Source organism: Hylaeus volcanicus, chromosome 4 (assembly GCF_026283585.1).
Source record: "Hylaeus volcanicus isolate JK05 chromosome 4, UHH_iyHylVolc1.0_haploid, whole genome shotgun sequence".
Taxonomy (NCBI): Eukaryota; Metazoa; Arthropoda; class Insecta; order Hymenoptera; family Colletidae; genus Hylaeus; species Hylaeus volcanicus.
The window spans coordinates 25,190,459-25,209,389 of NC_071979.1; the positions used below are offsets into that span (position 1 = coordinate 25,190,459).

The 18,931-nt window shown below is 44.2% G+C and overlaps 4 protein-coding genes across 4 annotated transcripts; 1 reads left to right on the top strand and 3 right to left on the bottom strand.

Moving 5' to 3' along the window:
• The first annotated feature begins 28 nt into the window (after window positions 1–28).
• LOC128874852 (dihydroorotate dehydrogenase (quinone)) lies at window positions 29–1,976 on the top strand. Its single transcript, XM_054119968.1, has 2 exons — window positions 29–677; window positions 751–1,976. Exons 1-2 carry the CDS (start codon window positions 326–328, stop codon window positions 1,572–1,574), a joined length of 1,176 nt encoding a protein of 391 aa, XP_053975943.1. The 5' UTR covers window positions 29–325; the 3' UTR covers window positions 1,575–1,976.
• Window positions 1,844–5,754, bottom strand: LOC128874860 (uncharacterized). The gene is made up of 3 exons (XM_054119977.1): window positions 5,432–5,754; window positions 3,034–3,218; window positions 1,844–2,767 (listed from the first exon to the last, which is right to left on the bottom strand). Exons 1-3 carry the CDS (start codon window positions 5,559–5,561, stop codon window positions 2,696–2,698), a joined length of 387 nt encoding a protein of 128 aa, XP_053975952.1. The 5' UTR covers window positions 5,562–5,754; the 3' UTR covers window positions 1,844–2,695.
• A 1,603-nt stretch (window positions 5,755–7,357) lies between these two features.
• Window positions 7,358–10,137, bottom strand: LOC128875503 (cilia- and flagella-associated protein 61-like). The gene is made up of 7 exons (XM_054121136.1): window positions 9,945–10,137; window positions 9,705–9,874; window positions 8,768–8,980; window positions 8,610–8,714; window positions 8,163–8,240; window positions 7,987–8,103; window positions 7,358–7,603 (listed from the first exon to the last, which is right to left on the bottom strand). Exons 1-7 carry the CDS (start codon window positions 10,135–10,137, stop codon window positions 7,481–7,483), a joined length of 999 nt encoding a protein of 332 aa, XP_053977111.1. The 3' UTR covers window positions 7,358–7,480.
• On the bottom strand, window positions 9,922–15,015 carry LOC128875504 (cilia- and flagella-associated protein 61-like). Its single transcript, XM_054121138.1, has 10 exons — window positions 14,894–15,015; window positions 14,166–14,350; window positions 13,976–14,102; window positions 13,474–13,815; window positions 12,834–13,082; window positions 12,246–12,465; window positions 11,794–12,047; window positions 11,506–11,722; window positions 11,178–11,372; window positions 9,922–10,770 (listed from the first exon to the last, which is right to left on the bottom strand). Exons 1-10 carry the CDS (start codon window positions 15,013–15,015, stop codon window positions 10,606–10,608), a joined length of 2,076 nt encoding a protein of 691 aa, XP_053977113.1. The 3' UTR covers window positions 9,922–10,605.
• Window positions 15,016–18,931: the final 3,916 nt, after the last annotated feature.

Sequence of the window (18,931 nt, forward strand, 5' to 3'; positions counted from 1 at the left end):
GTATATCGGGTTGCCTGTTTCCAACGTCACGCGTGCAATCACCAGACAGTTCTGTGTTTGTATTTTTTATCGATTCAAAACCCTGAGAAAACCGGCATCGCCTTCAAGCTCAGAAAATGTGCTCGTATCTCGATGGATATGTGTTTTAAATATTTAAAATCGCGGTGTTTGTTTAGCTCCGCGCAAAAACACGTCACGACATCGTTTTATAGACTATCGGTTGTGAATTGAACGAACGTACATAACCTCAACAGAAAAGTTAAATGTTTTTGATAAGAGAAAAGTTGTACCTTTTTCGAAAGAACACGTCGCAGTATCTGTCGAGATGGCTCAACGATTGAGTGGCAAAGCGAAACTAAAATCGCTGTTGGCGGTGACGAGCACCGCTGCAACTTTGTTTGGCGGCATTTGCATTTATCAGGGTAACGAGAAATTTTACAACCAAGTTGCCATGCCTTTGGTGCAGCTAGTGGATCCCGAGGTCGCGCACAAAGCAGCTGTGAAAATTTTGAAATGGGGACTCTTACCTGTGCAAAATGCAGAGGATCCAGAATCTCTTGCGATCGATGTCTGGGGCCTGAAATTTAAAAACCCTATTGGAATGGCTGCTGGGTTTGATAAGCAAGGGGAAGCTGTAGAGGGCTTGCACAAAATAGGTTTTAGTTTCGTAGAAATAGGTAACTATTGGATTCACAGTTGATAAATATCGCAGTACAGTTTCCCTTTATTCTTCTTAATTGTTTTTTTCAGGATCTGTTACACCAAAGCCTCAACCTGGTAACCCTAAACCAAGGTTATTTCGCCTCTCAGAGGATAATGCAGTAGTTAATAGGTATGGTTTCAACAGCGAAGGTCACGACTCTGTATGGCAACATCTTAGAAAATTCAGGGAGAACAGAGAATTCCATGGTATCATTGGAGTGAACTTAGGTAAAAATAAAACATCCGAAGATCCAGCTCAAGATTACATAGAAGGCATCAAGAAGTTTTCAGATGTGGCAGATTACTTTGTAATTAATATATCTAGTCCTAACACTCCTGGATTGAGGTCTCTGCAGAATAAGCAGAACCTAGAACAGTTGTTGACAAAAGTAAATGATGTTAGACAATCTATACAGAGCAAGCAGCCATTGTTATTAAAGCTTGCACCAGATTTGTCGGAGTCTGAAAGGCAAGATGTCGCGGATGTGATAGTACAGAAGAAATCCAAAGTGGATGGTTTGATATTATGCAACACCACGATCACGCGGAACAATTTAACGAGTTCATTAAAAGAGGAGAGCGGAGGTCTCAGCGGAGCTCCGCTTTCTCATATGTCCACGGCAATGATTTCGGATATGTACAAACGGACCCACGGTACCATTCCAATTATTGGCGTGGGTGGAATTTTCACTGGTGCGGATGCTTACGACAAAATTAAAGCCGGTGCTTCCTTGGTACAAGTATACACGTCGTTCGCGTACCGAGGACCACCGATTCTAGGGAAAATTAAACGGGAACTGAACGACATGCTCAAGCAAGATGGCCTAACATCTATCAAAGATGCAGTTGGAAGAGATGCCAATGTTAGATAATTCGTTTTAATCAATTTTAATGTTTTTTTTACTTACCTGTCGATTCAAGCAGAGAGCTCTGTAATGGCTCGGCTAGCACTCCTTGCGATAGAGCCTGGATTTAAATAGTTTTTTACCAGAGTGTTGCAAAAGTGTATATTTTATGGGAACAAACTTATTTAAAAAATGTTAAATTATTATTGTTTGTTTTTTCAAACGTTAAAGATCGTTATATACATTTCGAATAAAGAGAATTTGTACAATGCAATGGTGTATTCAATTTACAGAAATTACTTTTCTTTATGTAACATTTATTTAAGTAACTGTGTTATACAAACATATTCGTTTTAGTCCACGTTTTCTTTTTTTGTACATCTGTCGTGGGTTTTATTAGTTCAACTATCCGTAAGCAACGAAATATATTTATGGTATCTGCTTCTACAACGTTATAATTAATATAATTCTTCCGCGACCATCGATTAGGCCATACGTTAAATAATATACAAGCTACGATTAATACTCGCTGGTAATGTCTTATTTGCTCGGCGTCCCTATAATTAACTAACGTTGAGAGATTCGAAGAAAATAATTTCATAATTTTCAGGCGTGAATCGCAAGAATTTATGCTCGATCGCTATCGTCATAAACAACGGTAAATACCTTAACAAGAAGCTAAAACAACTACGATTAATCTTCTATCGGGCATCGTTCTACCCCGCGGTTACTCGTTGAGAAACCAATTTTTGGTACCATCGCTCGTATCGTTTCGTCTTAATTACAATTAACATAAATAAATCGAGATTTCTCGAGGGTCTATCTCAGTGGTTTCCAAACTTTTCGAAAGGCGCCATCTCACCTAAAATTTAGAATGGGAATAGAGAAATATACTTCTGCGGTTCTTAGTCTCCTAAGTTTCTAGATTTCGTTGTGTTAACATTTTTCTTTCGTCCCCTCTTCGTATAGTTCGACACCTTCCAAACTTTGAAAAACACTGATCGAAGTTAATAACATCTACGCAAGAGCACGTTTGCTCGTAAGCTGAAAGCAAAAGAAGATCGACAAACGACGGATCGTTGTCGGTTCGTATACGAACTACATTTTCAGGTACACGAGTACGATAACGTTGGTTGCAACGTTAGGTATCAATGTAAACCAAGGTTTCCTCCCAGGCCCTGTTCCTTCCTCCATTGGGCCAATCGGATGGCATACCAGGCCTGCAAGACACGGTTATCGTTATCAATACAAAATAGGAGAGCCTGCGAATAATTCTGATTTCATGTAATCGGGTCAAGACTTTCAGATGCAAACCATGTTCAATCGCGTCGACGTAGCTTGCATTTAGAAGTCCCTACTGGGGCGTGGACGTGACAAACTATGACTGCTAAAGACCATAATCTTTAATCATGAACTTAAGGGAATTCGAGTGACCGAAGTTGCCAACTAAGAATATTTCTTTTTCAGAAAATATCAGTATAATTACCTCGACATCAGCTTCGGAGAGTCCTGTCTCAGCTGCCAATAGGACGACATCCGCCGCATGAGGTGCTCTTGGCCACCTGTTGAACTGCTCCTGAAGAACAGCTTCCTGATCCTCCGTCAACCGAATCACCCGAATATCCGATGTCCTGCTAGGGTACTGGGGAGAGGCTGATCGCATCATTCTGTCTGTGAACAAGAAGAATAAGGATAGGATGAATAAAGTATGTGCGATAGTTCGATCTTTTCGTCTTGAACGTGTCGCATAATGTTGCAACTTTCACTAATTAATATTCTGTACGTTACAGTGACCGCGCCTCCGATACTCAAGAAGATGGAGTCAAAAGAGAACACAAATCGTAAGATGTAGGATTGGTCGTGTAGAAAAAGCAATCGACGGTTGAACAGAGGATCGTGGGTTCGAATCTCCCGTGCCTTATTTTTCGTTTAGACTCCTACAATTTTAATCCATAGAATTTATTTTCCAGGTATGTCAAAGGAATCACGAATGGAAACTCGAGATGTATCTTCATTAACACGTTCACGCCGGCGCGTACCACCGGTGGCTCGCGCTCGCGTGTCTATCAGGTGGCGTGTGTCACCGCGCCGCCCCATGGCGAGAAACACTAATAGCAACGCCGGCGCGGCGTGTTGAACAAAGTTACGCAGTTTAGAGACAAGCTGTCAGAGCAGGTACCGCGAAGGGAAAAGTCTCGGTAATTAACGCGACAAAAGACGCGTGAATCACGGCTTCGTGTCGCGAATATAGGTCTCGAATATTTCCTTTTACGGAAGACGAGCGTGCCGACACACCGTAAAGGCGCGAGAATCGAGTGCCCGGTAAATTGACATTTGTTACATAAGCGCGTCTCGCATTATCACTTACTACCGAGTCATATTACGGAGGCGTCGTGATCGTAATAGTTGTATAATAACCCGGTATTACGTAAATACGCTATCCTATTTTGCATCCACGACAATACCGCGACATTAACGAGCGTCCTGCTAACGAGGGCAAAAGCGTTAACACTCGGATGACCATGTGGGGCGAGCTTGATCGTCCCAGAAGCTGTTTTCTTATTTTACTTTTTCCGAGTGATATGATACTCTGTGGGTAATTTTTTTATTTATTAAACAATCTCGACACTGGCAGATTAAAACTCGTGAAACTTTCTACGAAGAAAATTTTGTTATAATTTCCTATCGCAACTTTTTCGAGGATTAAACAATTTAACATTTTTCGTAGTACTTTATTTGTCAACCTCGTCAAATTCGCAAACCTCGTCCAATTTTATTTTCATTATCGCTTCACTTTTCCTCATCATTCACTTCCTTAGCGATTTTTGTATTAATTAAACAATCTCAACACAACCTTAACACTATCAGATTCGAGAATTTTGAAGATTAAATAATTGAACATTTGTTATAGAATTTAATTTTTAACCACGACAAATTCACAAATCTCATCGAATTTTCTTTTTATTATCGCTTCACTTTTCCTCATTCTTGACTTCCTTTTAATGAAAAATCCTGTCACCCATTTCTGGATGACCTGGCGACTGTTAATGTAATCGATAAACCATGTGGAACATCGCGATCCGTCGAAGGAACATCTCCCTCGTAAGCAATGGCTGAATCTTGCTTTTAGTTTTGGTTGTTGGACGACTTTCGTTTATTTGATCGAGTCTCGGACTCGCGTTTAACACCGACGGAAACGAGCAACGAGAATAGCGCGACATTGACCCGCCGTCAGGGTCTCCGCGGTTTTGGATACGTTTCAAGAGCCTGATTCCGTGGCAGCGTAAATAACAGAAACTCGGAGACCTGGCACAGCGTTCGCACTGAGCGGACTCGGTCTGTTTTTCCCGCCATTTAACTTTGCGCCCAGATTATTTTTCGCTCGAGTAACTCACGAGGGAGGCGTACGATTAACTGCATCGTACCAAAAAAAAAGGAAGAAAGTTAAGTGAAGAAAGCGTAAAATAGTAATAGAAATAGTGCAAGAATAGTATAACATCTGTATTGAAAAATAAATAGATGTGGAAGTGACACAGTGACGAAGAGTATACCATATTCAATCAGTCCCATAAGTATTTGTACCATCCATGTCTATCGAAGAAATTTGCCTACATTAAATAACAAGTTTGATCTTTCCAAATAAATGTTTCGCTATAAATATGAATGCTTCGTTATTAATACGAATAAACTTTACACGTGTATATAATTGTAACGAAAAGTTTATTCGGAAATATTAAACCTATAATTTAATCTAGGCAAATTTCTTCGATAGATATTGGAGGTACGAATACTTACGAGACCGACTGTATATGCAAACATTTTCCTTTCTCTGGAGGATCGAATCGAAAAATTGTCTAAATACTTGACCCACGAGGACCACTTACTAGGCTCGATGAATCTCACTCTTCGTTGCGGTTTCCAGGTATCGATTTGATCGGGATACACCGTGCGACGCTCGCACAGGTAACACTTCCTCTCGTAGAAGTAAGAAGAGAGAGCTCTCGGTCTGTACATTTTGGCGGATGTCGTCTCAGCCGATGAAAGATCGAACGAACGTGCTTGTGCGCGGTTTACACGCGACTGATTCCCGTCGATTTCTTTGCGATCGGTTTTTGCTCGCGTAATAATGTAAAAATGTAAATCGATGCGTACACGTGGGAGAGGATCAGCCTTGATGGGATGCGCGAATCTAACGAGAGTTTCGACCGAGATTACTTGCCAAAAAGGTTAATTATACGGGGACAACTTCCGCCCCTGAATCACCAGCCGATTAAGACGTAAGGTATTTGGCTGCTGCGATGCGCCGCGTAATTGCTAAGACATCCCGATACCACTTTTTTTTTTAAATCACTTTACCCGTACATAGCGCGGTAAACAAAGTACTTGAGTTAGGTGCGTCAAACGCTAACATAAATTACGATTCGATTTATCGTTTCAGCAACGTCAAAGAGACATCGATCATCCTTGTATATCTACTTTGGAGGTACAAAGATAAATGAAGATAGAACGACGATCAACGTTTGCGACATTATTCGCTATCGATGATAATTTCCATTTATCCAATTATATTTCTAATGCTTGCCAAAGTTTCCAAATAAGATAACGTTTGTTCTTATCGCACGAAATGCCTTATTTCTGTTACGTTATTGTAAAACATCGTCTTCAGATAGTCCCCTAGCGTTCACATCACCGCGGTAACACTTCCTTCGATGTCGTGTGTCATTCTGGCAGATGTCATTAAATATTTTATCTACTACTAAGTAAAGAATAGGAAAATTTAATCTGTGAGCGTAAATATTTAACGAGGTCGACCGGAATGGCACACGATGTCGCAGTGATGTCAGCGCAAGGAAATATCATATCCGACCTGTTTCGCATGATCGAGAAAACGAAAGATCATCCGCAAGCAATGTTTTTTAACTATGAAACAAAATTAAAGAATTCTATGGAATAAAACATTCGAATTAAATAGCGCGAAGATCCTTTTAATTCAGAATTTCCGGTTTCGAGGTCTTCTCCAGTCAGCAGAAATCGTTAGAACACGATCTGCAGGAGCAGAGAAGCGGATGAAGTAGTTCCGCGTTAGCGCAGAATTGTGACACTTCTGTAACACGTTTTCGTTGTTGTTGTTGCGTGTCGCGTGGGCGGCATGTCGACGCCGCCTTGAGCTGTCTTTATGGAGCAACGTCGCGGAATGTTAAACTTGACCTACAGATCGGATCGCATGCCAAGTAAGCAGCCGCGGACGACTCGATCGAGGACGGCTTCCGATCGGTTGCTCTTCGAGCGTTAGAAACGGTTGCTCGTCCAGGCGTAACGCTACCAAGACGAAACCCATTGGGTATTCGCCGTGCTTTAGGTAGAAGTCGATGGACTAGTGTCGGAAGGTTATATCTACGCAGTTGCCGTTAGTTTTAGCGTGTTTTCGTTACCATCAGGCCGATGTACGTACAGAATAGTAAGATTGTTTCTTTATGTATTTTTCAGAGCTTCGAAGAAGAGGACTTGCGAGGGAACCAAAGCGTGAATACTACATAGTGGTCTCTAATCGACATCCATAGGTCTTCGACACACTTCCGAACAGAGGTACGAACAGAGTCGTTCGAATCGAGTGCGCTCCTCCTTCGTCGATCGAGAAGTAAGTTTCGAGCACGTATGATCGTCGCGATCGTTTATTTGGCGTCTGGCCGCTCGGGAAAGCGTAAAATAGAAACGATCGCTACTCCAGAGGATCGGCGTCTTCGCTAGAGTTCCGTGTACAGAGGACTGTCCTCGATGTCGGCGTATAATTCACGCAACTTTCCAGGCGCGCAGTACACGGGCACGTCCTCCTCGGAGAACTGCAGGAAGTCCAGCAGACTCTGCTCCAGCTCCTGCTGGTACACCGAGCCGACGTATCGTTCCTCTATGCGCCTTCGATCGCTTTCCAGCATCTAAAGATTCGTCGCGATCAAGGAAACGGAGAAGAAAAATCGCATCGCGCCACTCACCGGCTCCCATTTCGATTTTATCAGAGCGCGCACGCAGTCGTCGATCAAAGACGAGCCAGGAACCGCCTGTCACGAAGAGAATTAAGTAATTTTTTTATGTACTTTGTACAGGGTGTCCCGTAACTGGCGGTACAAGCGAAGTAAGTGATTCTACGTGAAAAATTGAATCGAAAATGTAGAATAAAATTTGTTCATGCGACGCTTTATTTTCATAATTAATTGAATTAACATGACCACACAAATAAAAATCTAAAGGTGATAGGTCCGAAGATCGTGGCCAAATTTCAACATTCGACAAATTTTCAAACTTATTTTTTTTCGAAAGTAAAGCGTCATATGAAACAATTTTATTCGACATTTTTCGATTCCATTTTTCACGTAGAATCACCTCCCTTGTTACTACCACTTCGGAGGCGCCCTGTAGATCGTTCCTGCCTGGCCACTCTTACCGTTTTCGACAGCAAAGTGGCTCGGTTCTCCACGAGAAGGCACTCGAATCTGTCGTAGAAAATCGCCAGTGCCCACGGCTCCCGGAAGTACGCGTAGAAATCCGCGATCAGCGATTTCTATCAATGTACAATATCGTTCTGTAAACTTTAGAGGTTTAACGAACAGAGTGGCTTACTTGGTAACGCGTCTTCAACTCGTTCAGTAAGCTCTCGTGTTTTCCGTACAACGAGATTACGTGGCGTACCTCGAAGTCCTGAAATATCGTACATGACTTCGATCACGACGAGTGATATTGATCAGAATATTGTAAACTAACGAACAATATCCAGTATAATTGTAATAATAATCTCTGTCAATCTGTTTCATGAATCAACTTCGGTATTAACAAATTCAGTTGTAGCAATTTCGCGTGTACGTACGTAGTCTAGCCAAACATGGTACATGATGATACGCTGTGCTTGTCTCCATTTTTCCGATTTTTATATTTTTGTTATTGTATTTGATGTAAAGGGCATATTGCCCGTAAATAATGTATTATTACATTCGTAATAATAATAAGGCAACGTGACACTGACAATAGTCTTTATCCTGCCAGAAAAAGAGGAGCGATAATAATCGGTACCTTTCTGTTGCAACAGGTGATGGTCTCGACGGAGTCGAAGCGGTTCAACCTGATGCGAAAGTAGCCGATTTCGGACGCGCAGGAGCCCGTCACCAACACCGAGCCCTAAACACATGAAAATTGGAGCATCCAGTCGTGGAGCGCGAGGAAATACTCACGTAAAAATCGTATCGAATCGCCAGCTTGCGTAGAGCGGTTTTTCCAGGCTTGCGAACGTGAAGATACCGATATCCCCCTGGCAAGGTGCAGGACACGACGTTCGCGGAGCGAAAGGAAGGCAACGTCAAGTAAGTTTTGCTCTTGACCCGGGCGAAGGGGACTTGAACGCCTCGCTGGTGGGAGTCGATGGTCGACCTCAGGATATTCGCGAGCTTTCAACGATCGAAGCATTTTTTACGTAAATTACGGCACATATAGTCGGTCTCGTAAATATTCGTACCCTCTCTGTCTATTAAAGAACTTTGTCTAAATTAAATAATAAGTTCGACGTTTTCAAATAAACATTTCGTTATAAATATGTACATGGATAAACTTTACACTTGTATATGTATATTGGAAGACCGAGAAGTAATCCAAATTTTATTTTTATTTTAACAAAATAATTTCTACCATTTTCTAACACTTTTTCCCCCTAATATATATGTAATGAAAAATTTATTTAGAAACGTCAAACCTATCATTTAATTTAGACAAATTCCTTCGATAAACAAAGAGGGTACGAATATTTATGAGACCGATTGTACACCGTGAACAAGTACAATTTTTACGGGATGTGACTCGAAGAAAAATGAACTAAAGCACGCCCAAGTTCGTAGTTCTCGCAACGACTCTCCGACCTCAGCTAACTTTCACGAACTCGTAACGAACCCTTTCGTCTCAACTCTCTGAACTCAATTCTCGATCCTCGATCACGCTGCCCCATCGAGCCTCTCCCACACACATCGCACACTCGTGCCACGGGTCGCCGAGCGCCCTGAACTCCACGCGCATTCTTCGAATCCCCATTCGCTCTTTTCGCAGAACCGATACCCATAGGCGCTCGACTCTTCCGCTCTGTTCCGACCTGTTGTCATCGATACTATAGGAGTTACTAACTCTTTCGCCAATTTCCACGCTGTTGTAGTACTTGTGCTCCCAGGACTCCGCGTAGAACCTCCTACAATATTTCGTTACGGTGCCAGCAGCGAAGACGAACGGATCGTTCGTCCTGAACTCCGGATCTATGACCAGCTGGCCATCGAACACCAACCCAGACCTGCAGATCGCTGAAACGGATCGATTCGGATCGTGCATCCTGGTCGACAGGTGCGAGATTATGTAATTCGTATCGATCACCCAAAAATATCTCCATGTTGATCGTTTTCTCGCTAAAGTTGAGCAACGCGTCGCACTCGATCGTTCTCGTGTCGCCCTTCGAACGCAGAACGATCGCTTCGATCAATTTTCCCGCGTTCGATTTCTTCAGGTGCCAATCAATCATTTCCCATCCCAGAAGTACCTCGATGCCGCTTTTCGAAATCGAGTTCATCACTTCCTCGTATACCTTCGATACATCCGTGATTGTTTCGTAAACGATCTGGTTCTATAACCGTATACTTCTCAAAGGTGTTGAAAATTTACTTCGCAGTCGCCGAAGAAGACGCTATCGCGAGAGTCGCACGGATGCAGCGGCGGCTCGATCAAAGTGATCCAAGAACCGTTTATTCCGGATTCGAGGAGGCCTTGAAGCGCGCAATAGCAATCGATATTGCGCCCGTAAAGGACGATCTTTCCTGAAACAGAGCCTGGCACGTGGTACACCGTCTACCCAAAAGGAACAACCTACTTTCGTATTCGAAGTTCTTCGTCAACAAACGAATCCTCTCCAGACACGTAGCGGCCTGAGTATCGTCGTTGATCGCCAAACAATTCCAAGGCGTTTCGTATTTCAGGAATTCCCTGCTCGAAAAATACGTTACTGCGAATTTCTATTCGATTTTACTCTTCTCTCCCTCCGTTACCCTTTCTTCTGCGCTTCGAACTCCTCGCGAAACTGTGGCATCTGATATTGCAATCCGCAGCTCAGCACCAAGTAGTCGTACGTGATGTTTCCTTGATTCATCACCGTCACGTACTTCTCTTTCCTATTGATCGCGTAAATTTTAGCGCAGACTCGATGCAACTACTTTTGTCCAACGATTCAATAGTTGTTTGGACATTCTGTAACGAAATGGCTCCGAGCGCAAAGGGTTAATGCTCGTGTTGATACCTGTTAATCGCGACTACAGTGCCATAGATAACGTTGGTCCAGAAACGCGCCGCGACCAGGCGACGATAATCTCGACAGTATCGACTTCGAAAAGGAATCATACGCGCGATCGTGGGGTCGTGTTCGTTCTCGAAGGGCAAACCGTTGGGCGAGATCAGCGTGAGATTAGCGAATCGCGAGGAGTCCAAGGTGGACCTAGACGTTGAATGTCTCGTTAGGGCCATGAAAAATATTCTATGTCGAGTAGAGTACAACTCTTGTCACGTTTACCCCAAAGCAAGGTGTTCTATGAGAGCGATACCGCAATCGGAAGCACCCACCACGACCACCTTCGCGTCGACGATGAAGTTTCCAAGCATCGCCAGTCGCGGCGTCGTCATGAAAAGCGCGAACGATTCCTCTTCCGTTTTAGGCTCATCGGTTTCCACGTAACCGCAGATCTTGTACTCGATCCTTCGCCGAGGATTGACGAAAATCATGGCGTTCAGACAGATCGCCAGTGGCTGGGAGCGCGTCTGAAATCGTGGGCGTGGAGTACTCGGACAAACGGAAGTGATTCACTTAAGTGCACACTTAATTCCGACGAGCAATCTCGTCTCTCCCTCCTTCGGTTGCGCTACGAATTACTTTGCACTCGAGAGTATTTACCAGCGCGCTTAAAGCGCTTTCCGTGAGCCGATAATACAAGACCGTCAGACCGCTGAGACGCATGATTTCGCACAAGAAGTGCCGCAGATGAATGGAGAAGATCGGCATTAGAACGAAGTGCAGGATGCGACCGTACGCGTCCTGAGGCACGTTTTTCGTCGCGACGTAATCCTCCACGTGGTAACGTCTTCTGATGTAAGTGGCGTCGTTCTCGGCGCTAATTAGACGATTAGACGAGCAGGTAGAAAATGTCCAAAGAAAGATTAGTAGTATAGAATGAAAAATCACCGGAGAATCGCCAGCCCAACCACCGTGTCGTTCCACTGGAAGACGTAACAGAACAAGTCCGACCGTTGCTTTTTCATCGTCGCATCGAAGTCTGCCAGAATATCTTCCGCCTTCGGAATCCATCGCACAAGATTTCTCACGCCGTTCTCGTGTTCGGGAACACCTTCGCGACACTTTATTTCGCCGAGGAGAGCGGCTCGATGAGTCACGTACAGGGTCATTGGAAAATCTTTGTTGCATCTGAACGGTACTCGCTGAATGATTTAAGAGTAGACTTTTAACCCTTTGCACTCGTAAGTCTATTTTTAGTAAGCAAATGTTGTTAGCGGTTACGTAGAATAAATTTATGCCAGGGCAAATTTTTTTAAAATGCATGTTTCTTTCAAGTTTTCTTATCGAAATAGACTTTCCCTTAGCAGCTTCAGGTTTTCGTGTATGGATCCTCAACGTACCACGAAATATTCCAAGAAGGGCAGAAATGGATGCGAGCAGGGCAAAAGGATCGCGCAGTAGTCCAAGTCAGGGAAACACTCGAATGCTGCCTCGATGAAGTCCTTGCTGGAGCGGTTCTTGATCTGCGCCTGCATCGCGAAGATCTCCAAGACGAACGCGTTCACCTCGCCGCGATAGATCGGCCGCGGAGGAAGCTGGACGTCTTCGACTGGCACCTCGCTGATCTCGATCGTTGGCACGGTGGTTTTTCCTTCGTCGAAAGAAGAAAACTTTGCGTTTTTCCCATCGACGTTTCGAGGTATACCTAAACCTTTCCACGCGAGAGGTAACTCTCGGTCGCCACCAGGTTTGGCGCAATAAATCAACCAGCAATAATGTTTGTTCAGGTTCCATTTCTTTAGAACTCGAGGTTTCGTAAATAAAATGATCGTCGGTGAAGTAACGGTGAGCTGATTCTCAAATCACAAATTCCTTTGACATCTTCAAAGCCAATCTAAGCTTAGCATTCGTGGCAATAAAATACTAAGAAAGCATCTCGAGTTGCTGGTAGATACAAAAAAAAAGGCATCGAATGCAAAGGATTAAACTAACGAGGAACGTCGAATATTGTGTCCCCGAACGCGCTGGTCCGCATCTTCGACTGGTAGTAGGAATTGAAGTAATCAGCGATCGACACCACTTCGGAGAGAAAGGTGAGCTCTGAGAAGTCGACCGGCTTTTCCGTAGACCTCTCTGCTCGAGGATCGATCGAGGCTGCGGAACTGCTACTTTCGTTTGCTTCCTCCAAGTGCTCGGTGCTTCCACCCGCAGAGATGGTCATCGGGAAGCTGGCATCTCTGCGCAGATAGAGGAGTTCCTCGTGGAGGAGTCAATGCGCGAGGAAAGGATTTCAGTGAGATTAAAATGCGTAAAAATTGAGAAAAACGATGACATAAACCCTCTTAATTGCATCAACTTTATCACGTTACAGTCAGTCCCCCTAAGCACAAATTTGTTTAAATTAAATGGTAGGTTTGATGTTTCCAAGTGTATGTTTGTATCGATATGTTGATGTATATATAAATTTATACAAGCGTAAGCTTATTCGTATACATATTTATAATGAAAAATTCATTTGGTAATATCAAAACTATTATTTAATTTAGTCAAACATCTTCGATAGACACAGAGGGTACGAATATTTATGGGATTTACTGTATATCAACTTTATCAGTCTTCGACTCGTACATCGTTTCCGCTCGAGGCTTTCGCGAGAAAATGGAGAAGAAGGTCTCGCTGGCAGGCTCCATGCTCTCCGGAGGGATCACGTCGTTCTCGCTGGGCTTCCTGAGGCCGTTGTACGGTCCAAGCTCGAAGTTCTCGTTGAGAGTGTCGACGTCTATCCTGCTGCTGAGGAACATCACGCCAGTGGCCAGGCCCTCCTTGTCCTCCGAGACGATCAACTGTCGGTAATCGTTGGGATAACGAACCATCTCGCTGACGTAGTACTCCCCGTAGAATTCCTTCACGAGTTTCGACTCGGCGTCGATGATCGGTATCACCAGGTCGTTATCCTCCTCTCTGTCGCACGCAAAGATTCATTCTCCTTAACCGCGCATTACCACAGGATCCCAGGTTATTTTTTCTAGATCCGCGGTTTTTCTAGATAGCGGTGTTCGAATCCCAATGTAACGCGCGAAGAATTGGATTCGTCTTATTCCTGACAATGAAAAATGGTAATCAGCCTCACACGACGCGTCTCATTCTGAGCCTGGAATTTTTCAGGTGGCGAACGGTCACGTAGAGGGACTGCACAGAGTACGTGTTCACCAAGCACTTGGACGAGATCCTGATCATCTGCCGTTCGAACACGTCCGCTAGAAGAATTACACCGAGGACTGTTCGCGGTGGGTCTGGTCGGGTCGCGTCGCGTCATCGACCGGAGGATCGATTCGAGGGGTCACCTGGAATAACCCGGGGAGGAAGCACGAGGATCACGTGCAGCAGATACAAGGCGACGTCGAACAGCCCGGTCAGGAGGTCCTCGAAGAAGCGGCCCGTGTAGCGCCTGTCCCATACGAGGAAGTGCACGAACATCGCGTTTCTTTCCGTCACGTTTTCCAGCCTTTTTCAAACGAATCGATCGTTCACCTTTCCGTTTGACCCTCTATCGCGTCAAACTTATTTTCTCTTTCGATAAAGTAACGATTCAGAGAAAGAGAAGAGAGAGTCAGTAGATGATATAATATTCTGTTAAAGAATACGAGTTGCTCGACATTACGCAGGACAACGTCGTCGATCGTTAATAATCGCGCGCTATAATCGTTCCTAACCAGACAATCCCGTTTACCCGTATAGTGTGTCGAACCAGGTCGGCCAGTCCTGGGGAATCACCGACGGCACGTTGGGATAATTGCAAAGACATATGCCCGACACGACGTCGCGTTTCTCGTTGCACTGAACCATGGACAAGCAAGAGGCTTCGCTGGAAATGCAACACGTTCTTCTGTGATCTTATTCGAAGACGGAGAACCGTCGCGTAAAGGTGTATTCAAATATTCGTAATAATTCTAATCGTTATTTAAACTATCTCTGATTGTATCGACGATACTAGATGCGTCCAAGGTCCGCGTCTCCGAAGATTTCATATGTGTCCGATCGAATGAACCGCTCGAGGACCGGAATGTCGGAGTATTCCATGCGCCTGACGCCGAAGATGTTCGTCGGTGGTTCTTGGTACATTTTTCCAGCGAAATACGCCTCAAAATCGCCGAACCACGCGTTCATCATCTTGTCGACGCATCAACGGAAAGTTGAGGAATTCCAACAGGGTGAAGTTCGACTCGAGATCCTCGATTTTCGATGAAAAGCTCTCACTCCTCGACTATGTTCACCGATTGGAACCGAGAATTGGTTGCGACTACGAAAATTGGAGGAATTTTTATCGAGGTCGAGCTAATGGACGTCAAGGTCGAAAATGGACCGAGAAATTACACGCACGAGAGCGTATCACGCTTCTCAATTGTTGTCAGGGACACGAGCTCCAGGGAAATGATAAAGCAGCTCCCGAATTATTGGCCATCGTCGTCCTTCGATGACTCGAAACCCTACCCTGATTCAACTAAAAATGTTGACAATTTCTTTTTTTGAAATGACTTGTTTAACACGTTCACGCCGGCGTGTTCCACCGGTGGCTCACGCTCGCGTGTCTATCAGATGGCGTGTACCACCGCGCCGCCCCATGACGAGAAACACAAATAGCTTGCACGAACGTGTTAAAGTCACTTCAACGTCTAGGTTATTGGCGACCACATTTGGCAAAGCGACTAGTTGTTTATGTAAATGTCATCCTCGTACTTGAACCGGTAAATTGTGTCTGTCCAACGCTTTCGGAAATTTATAGAACTCGCCCGTATCGTTTAGTACCATGTGTAAAGTCTTTGAGATACGTACAATTCTTCTGTCTTCCTCTAGATCCTTAGATTCCTCAATTAAGTGTCGCACAGTGAGGGTACTATTACAATGGTTGCATTTTGGTGGTTCTAATTTTGTAATTAAATATTTATGTGTCAGGTTAGTGCGTCCGATCATCTCTGTGTTTTACGTACCTATATATCTAGGCCCTATTAGTATTATTACCCTTACTCCTTCTTAGGCCGATCCCTTGCGAAAGAAAAACGATCGATCGAATTACCGAGTGCCGATTGACCGTGGGAAAACCGAGGCTGACTGTATGGGCCCGAGAAGGCGACCGACTTAACGCCCACAAAAAAGGTAATAACGAAACTCCGCGAACGATTTAAACGGAGAGGCAAAGTAATTGCTTCGCGTACTCGCTCCTCGCCCCTCTTCGTCTTCTTTCGCGGCCAGATCTCCTTTCTTCGCGAACCTCTTGCATTAAGCAGTGTTCACAGTGACTCCTTCGACTGGTTAATCGTTCCTTTCTTGTTCATTATCGCGTAAAATAAAACTGGTAAAATAAAACTGGTAAAATAAAACTCCTTAAGTAAAGGCAGCCGACGTTAAGTCGAAAGTTATTAGAAAACGAGTGTCGACCTTCGTCGTCGGTCGTTCTATTCGTAAACTTTGGCGAGCACAAAGTATTCTCAATTTTCTCAAACTCCCAAGACGTAGAACAGTCTTCCTCGGGAATCCTGAGATGTTCGAAATTCGTTTTAAGATTCGAAACATTTCGTTAAAAAGAAACTGAACAATACTCGAGCACAGCTGCGTGACGAGCGTGGAAACGATATTTCTTTCGCGGCGAAACACAGGCGGAAGCTATTTAGTATTTACGGTGCATTCGGTGGTTGTAGCACTGGGAACACGTGCGCGCAACAACGATGCAATCAGGACTGACGATCGCTAAGTTGCGTTTGCGTCGATGCACTTTTCGCTAGCTCGTACAATCCGTTGTTATTCTAATTTCTCCCTTCGTGCCACATCTGCGAAATGGTGAAATTCGAGACTCGAGGTCTGCCGATTGCTCGTGGCGTTTCCGAGAACCTCGCTTAATGACTCGTGTCATGCAACGCCGTGTCACGTCACGCGAGGTAATAACACGACCGTTTTGGCAGCCTGCGTCTGCTTTTTGGCAGAGTTGGACAGATCGCTTGTCGAAATTTCGAGTAAGGAATAAGATCTCGAACAATAAAATTCTCGTATGCATAGTCTCCTATGCAAGTTGAATACTCCTCCAGTCGCGATTCGCCTAGAGTTGTCTCGCAAGACTGTTGTTTAGATAGTCTTTGTCGAGCATCAGTTCGAGGCAATTAGAAGCAATTAAGTGAAACTCGAGTGGAAGAAATTGGAGACAAAAGCTCGCGCAAAGCGATCGATTATCGTTTCCAGATGAAGACGAGTTCTCTGTCCGTGGTTCAGAAAGCGATCCGACAGCACAAGTTTCTAATTAGCTCGCTGAAGATCCGCCGACCGATTACGCGCTCCAAGTTCGTCGCGACGCGGAAGAAACGCTCCTGTCACGAGGGGACCAAGCTTCCATTAAGCAATCTATGTTTTAGAATGTACTGCGCTATTCGTTAAAGCAGTCTATTTCAGGTCCTCTTTGGGTGAATGATAAATTGACATGCAAATTGCATCGATTGTCGCCAGTGTAACCCATGTACCCCAAGTTTATAGATATTCTTACCGTATCCACGACTATCATCAATACAATTTGCATATTAACTTTGCAATCTTCTAACTAGAATTTGCGATATAATGGCTAAAATCGCCGTGGGAAGTTGGAGATACCGACGAAGACTTCAAGATTATTTACATCTTTCCCACGTCAACGTATACCATAAATGCATAAGCATTAGCATTAATTAATGCTTGTGATAATTAAAATTTATCCATCCGATCGGTTCCGATTATTCACGGTGAGAAACAGGAAACGTGAATTTTTCCCACCTAATTTGCCGACATAACACACAACGTGGTCGATCGAACACGCCAACGGATCGTAACACGTTACGTCAGACGAAACTCCGTACGAATTTCCGACTTGCGAAACGCGCAAGGCTCCTTGTTCCTTTACTTTTACTTTTACTCGGGTTCTCACAATTCCTCCGACAGGCCAGCGAACCGACACGACGCGAAACAACACGTTGCGTTCCCGCTGCGCGGAAGCGGGTACTCGCGAGCAACGGTGATCCATCCAAACGATAATGTTTACTTCCTCGCGAAAGTGGAGTACCCAAGTATTTTGTATTCAAATAGAAACATGCCACGTTCCCGCGAAAATGGGCCATGTCTAAGTCATCTCTTTGCTGGTTTCGAAATTGTTTGGAAGATGCAGAAACCTTGCGATTGAAATTTAAAAAGTGTTTACCCGATAAGTCGCTACACCATTTCGAAAAAGATTTACTATATTTTTTTCTTAATACACCTGTACAATTTTCACGAACCCAACCTTCTCGCGTGTCTCTTGTAACGGGTGTAAACGTTAGTTCCAGTTTGTTAAATGCGTCGCAAAAGCCAATATATCGCTCAAGTGTTCGCGTCTGTACGTTAAGCAGCCATTGTTTGAACGTCTTTCTTTGTTATCTGTTCATACAACGACCGTGTATCGTTAACGCGATTAAAGAGATTATTTCTAATACGTTGCTAATCTTTCTTCTCGAGCATCGTCAGTTTTCCACTTTCATTGTACAATAAACGTTAAATCGCGATGTTAAATAAATAACAAATGCTGCTTGTCTGATTCACCGCAGAGGTTTTTCCTGCCATTGACTAATACATCAGTAAAAATGTTAATAATCATCATCTTAAACAGATGTTTTTCCAGCTGCACGAGTCACTGTATGTTTCAAACTAGAATGAGCTGAGCTTACCTGTTGCTCGTTAAACTTGGATCTCTCGCCAGAAAAAATTGGAGAACGGTCAACACCCTCGCTCGTCGACGGTGCGCGCTAGACTGGGATCGAGGATCGAGCAGTGGACTTTCGGAGATCAACCGACGGCAACTGTAACGCGAAAGAGAGCCGTGATGGCGTAAAGGTGGGAGGTACGGGAAAGTACCTCGCGAGAACTACTCGCCTGTGTGCCGTTATCGAAAATGGGAAGCAAACGAAAATTCTCTACCGTGTTTACATCCGGCTTTCTCCGCGACTGCTCCTGAATTAGCGTCCTTTCGTTTTTCAAAACGTATACTACAAGCAACCAGCAACCAGTTTGAATTTACTATTCAACGTTTAGAATAGAA